We start from the raw sequence: 12,509 nt of genomic DNA on the forward strand, positions 1-12,509 counted from the left end.
CGTAGGATGAGTCCTGCACAGAGCTTATTACTGAAATGAGCGTTGGGTGGAACACCTGCTCCCAAATGTTTTTCACACTGTTGCTCTCCTTTGTCCCTTGTAGGTATGGAGAGTGCAATCACACTGTGGCAGTTCCTTTTGCAGTTGCTGCTAGACCAGAAACACGAGCACCTCATTTGCTGGACGTCTAATGATGGCGAATTCAAGCTACTCAAGGCAGAAGAAGTGGCTAAGCTGTGGGGACTCAGAAAAAACAAAACTAATATGAATTATGACAAGCTGAGCCGAGCGCTCAGATACTATTATGACAAGGTAAATTTTGTTATTCTCATGCAGACTAATAAAATAGAAATGATACCAGTTAATATTTCTCCTCTGTGTGGAAGCTATTCAAAAGTTCCTCTAACTAGTCAAGATACTAGAAGGAAAAGATCGTAGAACACAAATACACAAATATTGTAGAACACAAATCTTGCATATTCACATTTCTCAATTTTAGACTCCAGTAAATTCAGGGAGTTTCCAAATGGTTTCTGCACCCTTTTTTGGATGAATATTATATTGTTTTTACTAATCGATATTAAATCTTTTCAGGATTAGCTCTCTTTAAATTGATATTTTTCAATAAACTATCTAAATTCCAAGTTATTAGGTTTTACTATTTCCTATATTCTTTAAGATTAAATATTAATAACAAAGACTGTTACATATTTTATATATTAAAAAGGAAAACTTCATAACCATGCTTAGTACCCTGTTCTCATCTTGATTTTCAGAAAAGGGGGTGAGATGGGATTATACAGTGAGTAATGCCAGTATTCAGCAGTTAGGGCATGTTTGCTGCCTGCACAAGGCAGAAGAGAGTAGATGTTTTTTCTGGACTGACCTTAAAGTACTGTTGTCATGTATTATTTGTAGTGCAGTAATTCTTGCAGGGCACAGTGGGGCTGAGTTCTATGCCGTCAATCTAACACCACGATCAAAAAACACATTCACTGCAAATTAACAATGAACAATTTGATGATCAGACTTTTCATGACTCACAAGGACTCCTTCTCCTGAAAGAATTTTTTAGTTTCAGATTTAGAGCTGTTAAGTGTTTTGTCCACTAGAAGTCAGATTTTCCCACTTCACATGTTTCCAAGGTGGCCTGACTGAGAAGGCACAAAAGGATTTGGTGAGGACAGTGCAGTGGCTGTTCCGAGCAGTTGGTGTGATGAATCCCCTTCACTAAGTGCTGAAAAGGCTTCTGCTCAGCATGGGGAAGCTTGCTTCATTAAATGACTCCAACCCCTCTGGTTATAAACTTGACTGGGATCAATGGAGACAGAGCGCCTGCTGGTGCATGAGCAGCACAGCCAGGCAGAGCCCAAATATGTAGTTAATGACAGAACAGACATTGCTTAAAAACAAGGAACAAGATGTTTGTAGCACTTGTGCTTTGAGATCTCTCTGATCTCTTTGATGTAATGGAATATAATGGCTCCTTACCTCAGACTCTCTTTTATCCCTTAACCTTTTTTTTTAACCCCAGTTCTGTTTTCGGTTCCCCTGCTTCAGTACACACACACCCCTTTGTCATCTGTTGTGTCTCAAGTATCATCTGCCAGAGTAGCTGTACAATTTCTTCACCAGGGCTGTGGCTGAGGTGGCTGCTTGCTCTTGTAGAGATGGTCTTCTGTCTGACAGTTTTACCTAAGTGGGGCACAAAGATTTTGGCCATTTTTTCAGGCATTCTGCAGTCCAATGGAGGTTGGAGCTCCTAGATGGAAAGAAGAGCACGTTCTTTCTTCACCGTGTATTGCAATCAGGGTTTGCACCCCCACTCAGACCTGTGGCTATTCCTATTTAAAGAGTAACTCCTTTAGAAGAAAAGAGTGGGAGCTTCTCACTCTGTGAGTATAGTGTTTTGTGTCCTGTAGGTTCCCAGACAGTGGAGAAATGTGGATTATTGGGAGAGTGCAAAGGGACAGAGCAACCTGCTGCAGGTTTTAAAGTGTGAGAGATAATGGCATAAGATAGCAGATAGTGAATCCTTGTAGACTGGCAGTGAGTTCAGTCCTAAATGCTTTCTCTGCCTTCAGTTCAGTCTATACTGCATACCACAGAAAGGAAGAAGTCAAGAAGGGGAGGAAAGGCTCCCCTTAACACTCTTCCTTCCCTCCTGCAGAACAAAGGGGGAAGGACTGGGGAGGTGAAAGAGCTGAGGTAGCCTTAAGGAGCCTTCTAAGATCCTTGTCCTCTCCCTACTTGTGTGCAGTGATGGATGTCTTGGCAGCTGCGGGTGTTGGGGCAAATGGGATGCACACTGAACAAATGGGACAAACGCTGAGCTGCAGATGGGGGAGTGGCAGCAGGAAAGATGAGGCAGAACTCTGGACAAGACTTCATTTGCATTGTGGAATTAATGACAGGAATTTCTCTACCTATAACCTAAGTGATCTGGCAGCATATGAGTTTGAGACAGGGGTCAGTGATTTTTTAGAAATTATGGTAGCACATGGGCTGGACCTTCCTTTCTTGGACTGGCCTCTGCTCTTACTGCATACAGCTGACACTGAACTAATGTTTCATGGTCTATCTTTGAAATTATTCACCATGGAGAAATAAAACCTGATTGCTGGATAAATGGGGGTTTATGAGCTCTGCCTTTTGCTTGGGGGAAACACTAACTTGTTAAAATTCATCATCTGATTCATCTGAACTTAAAAGTAAATTAATTCCAGTACTGGAGAAAAATAACACAATTAGGACAAGTTCCTTAGCCTGGCTTTGAAAGTGAGCATGATGTGCTGCTGAGGCTGATGGCTAGATTTATGTTAAATTCACATAAAAAGCACCCCAGGAAATGTAGAGTATGGCATGTCTTGATTGTAATTTGCTACCATGATTATAGATGCTAAAGGTTTGTAGATAATCTGAAGACCCCATTTCCTGTTTCATTTGTTCCCCAAATTCCTCCTCCTCCCCCCCCACTCTTATTTTTATTTAATGCATTTCCCCTATTGCCTCAACAGAGCAGCAGCACAGATAGCACTGAGGAAAGGCATCCTGCACTCTACCTACAGCTTGTGTCCATCCTGTCACACACTTCTGCTGGTCTGAAATCTCTTGTAATGATTTCAGGCAAGGAAATGCTTTGGCACTATTCCCACACAGAGCACTTCAGCTTGAAGTAAAATACCTTTAAAAGTAGGGTTAATAAGTTTCCTTTTTTTCCTCAAGTTGCCCAGTTATTTTGTTTTTCTGGTAGCTGTAATGGAACATATCTTTTGGAAGTCACCAGGGGTTTCAAGACTACTTAAAGTCCCTGTGAATATTTCAAGATGACACCACAAGAGAGAAGCTAGTGAGTTTTCCTATGAGGGTTTTTATTTTTGAGGAAAGGAGAGTGAATCCAGGAAATTACATGCAGATCCTGACATTAAAAGGATGTAGCAATTGTGGAAGTCAAGTCCTCAGAAGTTAGGAAATACAAGAGTCAAAGTTCCCTGGATAACCCTAATGTTTGCATGAGTTATGCTGCATCTTTAATTACACAGTCACATTCTGTTGTAATGAGCAGCTATTCAGTATTTTTGCATCCTCTCTGAACAGTATGTGAGCCCAGGCTTTACTCAGTGAGTGCTATTCAGTCTGTTTCAGTTTTAGGTTCAGTTAATGGCTGCCCACTTGTTTAGATGGCTTGGCAGTGGTACTAAAATAATATGGGCTGCTTTGTGCTTATTGCAGTGTGGGGGACAGGGCTTCTCAGGTGCTCTCAGGATTCAGAGGTTCCAGCGCATTCACTCCCCTCCCATAACAGGTCAAACCTGGTAACCTGGTTACTGGTTCCTGCTTTTAATGTCCAAGTGTAGGTGGCAGCATGGAAGAATTGTTTTGGGCAAGGGTCCTTTTCTTGGGTGCTTACAGACCTTCAGGGCATAAAGTGATAATGAAAACTATTATTTTGCTTTTGGCAAGGTCTTCTCTTAAGATACCTCAGGGGAAATAGAATCCTACAATGAAACAATAGCAGTGCGATTGTGCTGGAGTACCAACCAGACATTTTGTAGTGGTGCAGGTAAGAGGTGTTACAAGGAAATACTTTAAGGAGCATTAGAAAGTACCTTTATAGAAAACTGGGAGGAGCTTCATCCAAAAGTGATTTGTGGAAGTCAAGAAAGTGCTTGGCTGAACTGGCATAAATGGTTATATAGTGATATCCGTATGGAAAGATGGGAGTAAAGAATTTGATACTCAGTAAGAGGTGATGGGTAGAGGAGAAAAACCAAGAACACCTGCCTCAAAAAGAGACATAAAATATTTCATGTTTGATGTGAGAGGAAAGGGATGTCCAGTGAACTGCAGTAGAGAGAGCAGAGAACCTGGTCATAGGTGCCAGCCAGAGAAATAACCTTTGTCTTCCAGATGAGTGGAGGTGAGTGAGGAAAGACTGAAATCCAGCTAAATGAGAACCTTGGTCTTCCAAAGGTCAGTAGAGGTGCACAGTGTAGTAGCACCTGTGCCTGCATCAAAAATTTTACAAAATCTGGCTTCTACACACCCAGTATAATAAGCATACCTCCATAATCTGTGATGTTAGCAGAATCTGCCTGCCTGCACATGCTGATGTGGACACACCCCCATTTTTCAGAGCAAACTATCCTGCCACAGGTACCTCCTGCCAGCATATGTACTTCAGACACTGGAGTGTGAGCAGCCCTCTGTCTGGGTAGGGGTCCCAATAGCTGGAAGCAGCCTGGGTACAGTTCTGTGAGGAATTCGTAGCCTGTGTTTTAACACGTGTTGCACCCCTCAGGACTCTTGGAGCCAGGGAACTTCCAACACGTCCAAGTGGGACTTAAGAGCAGCAGCTACAGCTCTGATCTTTCTTCTTTCCTGACCAGGGATGCTTAGTACCTACAGACAAGTTCATCCTGCTCTGTCATAAATTTTGTGATCTCAGGCATCCTAATTATAGGTCACTTCCTGGGAGGAGGGGAAAATGGTCTTCCTGCTCCTGAGGTCCCTCATTAGTTTGAAGTTCAACTAGGAAGTGGATCCCTCTTCTCAGCTCAGTCTCCCAAGTGGCTCCTGCAGCCAGCAAACTTGCTAGCTAACAGGTTTGGGCCAAGCCACTAAAGTCCTTCAGTCACGCTGGTAGTATAGTTACACATTTGCTCTAAATGGCTCAAACAGGGAGTAGGAGTCAGAGCTGATGAAAATAAAACACAAACACATGATAGATTTCAGTAGTGCATATGCATAGTTGACACGACCCTGCTGTAGTATAGTCTAGTTTAAGCTGCAGGGGAACCAGTCCACCGAGCCTTTGGCATCCAGCTCAGCCAGCTGCTCTGTGGAGAAGGACAGGGGCAGAGGAGACCCATCCCTGCAGCTGGTGATTCAGAGCTCTCGGGTGAGGCTGGTTTTGGAGGGTTCATAGAGCGAGTTCCTGAAGTGCTGGGGTGTGAATAAGCCTGAGCTCCCTAACATGGCTGATGTGCTGGAGCAGGCAGCAGGCAGTGCTCTGCCCAGCTCGTATCAGCAGCTTTCTAAGCACTTCTCAACAGGGTGGGGTGGTCGCGTTTGCTGTAGTCACTGTTTTGTACACTGGGGGCAGAGGAGGGAAAGTGTAAAGTGTTCAAGTGAGTCAAGAAGCCAACAGAAGAGGGGCATTCCCTACTGCCTGCCCTCTCTCCCAGTGCCAGAGTGCTGTCTATTGATAAGATTTTTTTTTTTTTTAAGCTGTTGGACTGGAGCCCCTGCTCTTGTCCTAGTTGCTCATTTCTTCTCTGCAGCAGCTGCATGGACCCAGCAGTCCTTTGTTGGCTCCCTGCAGCCCTGGCCAGCAGCCACTAGCACTCATTGCAAGCCTGTTCGTGAGGGAATTTACCTAGGAAATTCAAACAACAGCAATAAAATAGGGCTAAATGTTCACATACACTTACTGTCCTGCTACCAAGCAAGTGGTCTAGTCTTCCTGCAGATGCATTCTTTGCCCTTTCAAACTGCTTGTTGTGGTGCCCGTCACTGTCTTCTGTTTGAGCCATCATAGCTCAGAATGATTCTGACAGATCACTGATGTGATGGTAAAAATACGCTGCTTTTTACCTTCAATTATTTGTCAAAAAATATAGAAAAGTCGGTGCCTTTCCAAGGCACTTAATTAATTTGTGTCCTTATTTTCTCTTGCATGCTGGTGGAGATTTCCTCAGGCTACACATTTAAGAGAAACCTGAAAAGTGCTTGAGGGATCTGCACTTGAATCTTTTCATCTCCAGCCATTGCTAAGTGGGCCTTTGCTGCAGGCTGGCAGAGTCGGAGGAGCAGCACTGCAATGTTCTTAAAATATAACTATATTTAATAATAACAAAGGAAGTATAAACTCACCAGCCTGTTCAGTTGCTTTTTATAGCAATGTTCCCCCATTTCAAGCCTGCGTCAGTGTTAAAGTGCAACCCTTAAATACAGTTAATCTTGTTCTGCTGAGAGTCACATTTTCCAAGGAGGATCTCAGTTGCTAGTGCTTGATGTTACAATAACTCAAAGCTGCCAGGAGCAGAGGGGAGGCATTATTTTAAATTAGTATATATATATTAGAGAAAGAAAACAAAAATCTGGTTGGGATGGTTTTTTTCATTTGTGAGTAGTTTGGAGGTTTTGCTTTTTGGAAAAAGAATGCAATACTGAGAGTGCAGAAGAAGTGCATTCATCCAATGTTGCATCTAATTAGCAGTGAAAAAAAATCTAGGCCAAGCCCAAAGCCATGGGAATTAAAGATCATGCAGATTGAGATTCTGTGGGCTAACTATTTGTCCTGAACCTTTGGAGGGCAAAAAAAGACACTGCAGCATCTGCTAGGTGGGTAGATGTGTGTACAGTTCAGCATGGAAGAGGGCAGCTTTTTTGTGCCTTTAGTCTGAGCTTGCTGAATTTAATTCTTCTCTTTGCTACAGATCCCCGTTATCAATTTGGGAAACAACATCTTCTATTTGTGACACAGCTCCTGACCTGTGATGCAAAGCTGCATCCCAGGGTTCTTTGTAGGGTTAGTTTTGTATTCAAGAAGGTGCCTGAATGAAATGCCAGGACATTCAAACAGATGAATTACAGAGTGCAGTAGCTCAGCTGAAAGACAGAAGAGGTTCTGATACCCAAGTGCAGATTCTTTCACAAAAGGATCCTTGCTTTTGTGACTGAACAAGGTGTAGTGCAGGCACTACAAGCACCCAGCCCTACATATTGTCCATACATAGAGATGATGTTTCTTTTCCTTTTCCTTAATTTTTTTAAAATTTTCATTTAGTTTAACAAATGTTTCCACTATTGGTGTCAGAAGCTGTGGTAGAACGAAAAACCAATTAGATTTTTAGGAAATTTGTAAATATTTACACTCCCATATGTACAGCAAAGCAGATGTCTGCAGAATAGCAGCTGGAGGTGCAGCAGATGTGCTGGACTAAAGGGAAGCCTCTTGGAAAGGGTTTTTCAGAGGCAATTTAAACTCTCCACCAGGGGCTTCAAGGAGAGAGAAATTAGCATGGAAATCTTGGCTTAGGGTGGTAAATATTCCAGTCCCTAGGCCAGGCCTGTGCCATAAAGTGCCTTTGTGGCACACAAGGATATGCTCACATATCCTTGGGGATGTCGGGCTTTGTGTTAGAGCAGGCAGCCAGCCTGGGTTTGCAGGAGGAGAGCTAGGACTAGAAAAAGGATGCTCATAAAAAGTCTCGAAAGGAATCAGTTCTTTCCACAAAGGGACACTTTAAGAAAAAAATACATGGCTCTACAAACCTTTAAAAAGTTTGGGATTTTTTCAGTAATTAATTTCCATAGTTAGCTTAGACTGATGAAAACCTTCTGCCTGCACCAGTGAGCATCCGGAGCCTAATGCAGGCCTGGAGGTAGTGCAGGGGATACCACAGGACATAAGTACTTTTCCAGCACATGCAAGGGGTTGCATTTTTGCAGACATAAGTTCATGATCATTGACAGAAAGACAGTCACTGTCAGTTTAGCTCAATCCTTTCCTTATGTGGTAAGGAACAGAGGGTAAATAACTGGGGCCAGGAGGCTGAGGTGGTTTTGTCCCTTGCAGACATTCTGAGAGTACTTCATCCTCAGGGCAGTTGGTGTCAGTTTTAGGAGGCATAAATGAAAGAGTTTGCCTTTATTGCAGAATGCAAGGGGTGGCATGGCTTGAATCCACAAAGGCAGCAGAATTGCTTTTACTGGAAAGAAAATATTCCCAAGCTGCTTCAGAGGAAGCAGAAGTAAAACAGGCCACCAGTAGGTCTTTGTCACCTAATGATGGTGATTTTGTTGGAAACCATGAGGAGCTGGGAGTGGACTCCCTGGCTGAGCAGAAAGAGGTACTGGAGTAAGTCAAGGGTGATCAGCATTTGGAGCCCTGCAAAATGACCTGCTTAGCTTGACAAGGGAGCACTGCCTCCTGCCCTTGTGTTTACAGTACTGGTTGCCTCTGAAATGCTGATCTTTCTAGCACCTTCTTTGTATTTGCAGAACATCATAAAGAAAGTAATCGGACAAAAATTTGTATACAAGTTTGTCTCCTTTCCTGAGATTTTAAAAATGGATCCACATGCTGTGGAAATCAGCAGAGAGAGCCTTTTGCTGCAGGACAGCGACTGTAAGATGCCTTCGGAGAGCAGGGATCAGCACAAGCACAGCTTGTCAGCACTGAAAAGCACAAGCCGTAATGAATATATCCACTCTGGCCTGTACTCCTCTTTCACTATCAACTCTCTACAGAACCAGCCAGACCCTTACAAGACAATCAAAACAGAAAAACTGGAGGAGAAGTCAGAAGGAAACACACCAGTTGAAGAAGTCCGGACTGTTATCAGATTTGTGACAAACAAAACAGACAAACAAGTTACAAGGCCCATGGTGTCGTTGCCTTCTACTTCTGAAACAGCAGCTGCCTCTGCTTTCCTCAACTCTTCAGTATCAGCTAAAATATCTTCCTTAATGCTACCCAACAGTGCCAGCATTTCATCTCCATCATCATCCTCCTCCAGGTCACCATCTCTGTCTCCCACCTCACCCCTCCCTACAGAACACAGGAGCTTCTTCCTTGAGTCCAGTTGCCACGACTCAGATTCCCTTGAGCCTCTGAACCTCTCCTCAGGCTCCAAGGCCAAATCCCCATCTCTTCCCCCAAAGGCTAAAAAACCCAAAGGCTTGGAAATCTCTGCCCCACCTATGATTCTCTCCAGCACTGACATTGGTTCCATCGCCCTCAACAGCCCTGCGCTTCCTTCAGGATCCCTGACTCCAGCTTTCTTCACTGCACAGGTAAGACCTGCCTGTCTCCAGGTATTCCCTCCTTGTAGCCAAGAGTGTTAGATCTATGGGTCTGTCACCACCTGATGGGAACAAAACCCCAACACATGGGAAAGAGGGAAACACAGCAGTGCTCTGAACAAGGGGTGGAAAGTAAGTTTCTCCTGGGGTTTTTTCCTAATTGAGTGTGGGAAAAGCCGTAGCTGTTTGCAGACTGCCTGGAAGGATAAGGAGATGGGCAGCCATTAGTGAATTGTTTATCAGTTCAAACCAGCCTCCAGATCTACAAAACAAGCAGGAAAAAGCAAAAAAGAAAACCACAGGGGTTTTGTAGGTCACAACTTGAGCATGTGGAATTTCTCTACTAGATGTTGCATCCATTCAAACAGTGTGACCTTTTTGTTAATTTTTGAATGCAGAGCAAATTAAGTGATTCCTAAGACAGGCTCTGAAGTCAGTTTAAATTTCCAAAGTTGTACAGATCCACAGAGTACTTGCCAGAGCTTCCCTTCAGCACAGACCTAGTGAATAACCAGAAGGTTATTTTGTTCTTTTTAATAACATATTTGTGGTAATGTCAACAGCAAGTTCTCATTTTCAAGCAAGTCTGTGAAAAAAACTCTAGGAGTTCAGAGCAGAAGAGGAAAATCATATAGATATGACTATGTATGTTCATTGGTGAGTTTTGTCTCACAATACCACCTCAGAATTAGACAAAAAAAAGTCCAAGAGTAAAATCATCCCAATGTGGAATATCCCCCAAGATCCCCAGCCTTGAAATAGCAGTTGATGCAAATACTAGCATTGAATGTAGCAAACCAGACAGTAAATAAATACGTACAAAGGTGTATTACAAGCTCCCACTCACTTCAGACTGTCTAGGACACACATGGTATCCAGAATCCTGTCACCTCTTCCCTGTTGGAAGTTGTTGGAGGTGTTTGATGCAGGCAGCATTGTGTGCCTGCATGGCACAAAGGCCTGGCAGAAATCAATGTTGGCAAGTGCTCTCAGCCAGCACAGCACTTGCTCTTCTGAGCTTTTCAGCTGGCTGCAGAGCGAGTTTGTGCAGCTCAGGCACACCTGTAAGCCACTGAGATACAAAAGTGTGTCACCAAGAAAGAGGAGTTGTGGGCTGACACCTGTCATTTTTGACATTTTTGACATCATAAAGCCTTTAAGTGAAGTTATGTTTGACAGGAAGAACAGAAGTGTGGCAAACCAAAACTGAGATGCATTGACAAACGTATAACCTCTAACTGTGGTATAACCACAGTATTTTGTTTGTTGGGAGCAAATCACATCAGATGCCAACCAGACACAATAACGGTGTGAGTTGTTTCAAACCCACTTTAATCTGCTGCTGCCCCAAACCACAGGATGAACAGAGATTTGTTTCCTCATTTTGTAATTATTTCTTTGAATATTTAACTTTCCCATTCATCTATAAACTGGTGTACTTACTGCCCTGAAAGATGTAGAAGGGAATTATGTTGAGGATTGTGGCACTCCTTTAGCAGGAAGGATAGCTAAGGCTGGGATGAGTGTTACCCAACTTAAAGCCATCACAAACCTTTTTCTGTGATAGGTTGTCCTATCACAGAAGAGGCATATGGCATCTGTGTAGGATAGTTTCTGGGTCTAATTATTTAAACTTTTGGCTATACAGCAACATAGCTTTTATCCTCTCCTTTAGCCTCCTTTTTCTAGTGTGGATAAGAAGCACCCTGCATCCTAAACGCTTGTCCTAGTGAATATAAACTGAAAATTACATAACAGCTGTATTCAGGTAACTGTAATATCACAATGCAGAATAACTAAAACCATAATTTAGACTGGAAATCTGCTGTTCATCCCATTATCCAAGGAAGAACATGCATCATATCTCAAATGGTGTCTGATTTATCAGATCCCAGTGTGAAACACCTGCTGCCATGGGCAGGTGCAGAACAGAATGTCTGCTGCAGGAGTGATGTAGGTTCTGAGAAGGTCCTGCTGCCTGAGAGGGTATTTCAAATGGCTTTCCACTGTACCTGCTGGTCATGAGGAATACTGTCAGGTGGAATGCTGTGAAAGGCCACATGATACACACAATCAATTTCAGAACAGAAATGTATGTGTGACAGCACTTCCTGTTATCTAACAGCTAGAAGTGACAAGATTGTGCTTACACACATTGTCACGGAAGTCAGGAGCCATGAGCATCATTGCTTAACATAATCCTGTGCAATGAATGATTTCTATTTAAACTGTTCCTGTGCTTAGATTCTAATGACATTTTTAAAGTAGGAACTTCCCAATGGGTTCCACATCTAAGACCAGATGTACAGCTGCATGCAGGCAGAAAATGAAGTGACATATCAATTTCCGCATGTAATTTAGGGATAGCCTGTCCTGTGGTGTTGTTTACACTTAGGTTTCCTCTGGTGGTTTTGATGCTTGGCTGATGGCAATACTGAGAACAAGCCTGGGAGGCCCTGTGCTCTTTTTACACTAAATATTAAACAGATTTGGAGGCTTGCTTTGGCTGGCTCTTGGTTCTGGCAGAACTTGCAGATGTTAGTGCTCTGCTCATCAAAGGACGTGAGCTTTTGCTTAGCACTGTTGTTAGTCATGCTAGCAGAGATGAATGGAGGGCAGCTCAGTTTCAGGTCTCTCTGAAGACTTGCTCTGGCTGTATCTAGATAGGAATAAACACCTCCAAATTTTCCTCATTATTTTCAAAAGACCCCCTCAAGAACTGCACTTTCATTTCTGGATATCTGCAGCTTCTTAAAGAAAAAATAAAGAATGGAGGCTGCTCACTGGAGTTCTTAGTACAGCTGGCACAGTACTGTGTCCTTAGTTGAGTGTTGTTGGGTCTTGCTGATTACATCTTTGGTTTTAAGGTTAGTAGGCTCTTCTGTAAGTAGATCTGAGTATTTATCCTGACCTAATTCAGTGTGTTGTCAGCCTCAAAAATCTCCATCGGTAGCCGCCTGCCAATGGAACATCAGCTTGAAATGCAGCACAGGAAAGGGGCTCTCACTGGTGCTGCTGATTTCTTTCTCCATGAAAGCAACATGGTCCTGGGAAGAGAGTGTTTTGTAAAGGACTTTTGACAAGTGCCTGCTTGTCAAGTGTTTTGGGTTTTTTTTTTTTTGGTTTTTTTTTGGTTTTTTTTGACAAGAGCTGTCACTTACTGAGATCAAGACTGAGGTCTTCTCCCTGCCAGGCCT

General features: G+C 43.1%; 1 protein-coding gene across 1 annotated transcript in view; it reads left to right on the forward strand.

The window, feature by feature from the left end:
- The window catches only part of ELK3 (ETS transcription factor ELK3), a 37,188-nt gene that overhangs the window by 17,265 nt on the left and 7,414 nt on the right, over nt 1-12,509 (forward strand). The window contains exons 2-3 of the mRNA XM_042026145.1: nt 104-312; nt 8,509-9,303. Coding sequence (XP_041882079.1) covers nt 106-312; nt 8,509-9,303 — 1,002 coding nt within the window. The 5' untranslated portion in view covers nt 104-105. The remainder of the gene's footprint in view (nt 1-103; nt 313-8,508; nt 9,304-12,509) is intronic.

This window comes from Corvus kubaryi, unplaced genomic scaffold, assembly GCF_017639235.1.
Source record: "Corvus kubaryi isolate FWS band 111438036 unplaced genomic scaffold, C.kubaryi_AGA036_p1.0 129, whole genome shotgun sequence".
NCBI classification, from domain to species: domain Eukaryota; kingdom Metazoa; phylum Chordata; class Aves; order Passeriformes; family Corvidae; genus Corvus; species Corvus kubaryi.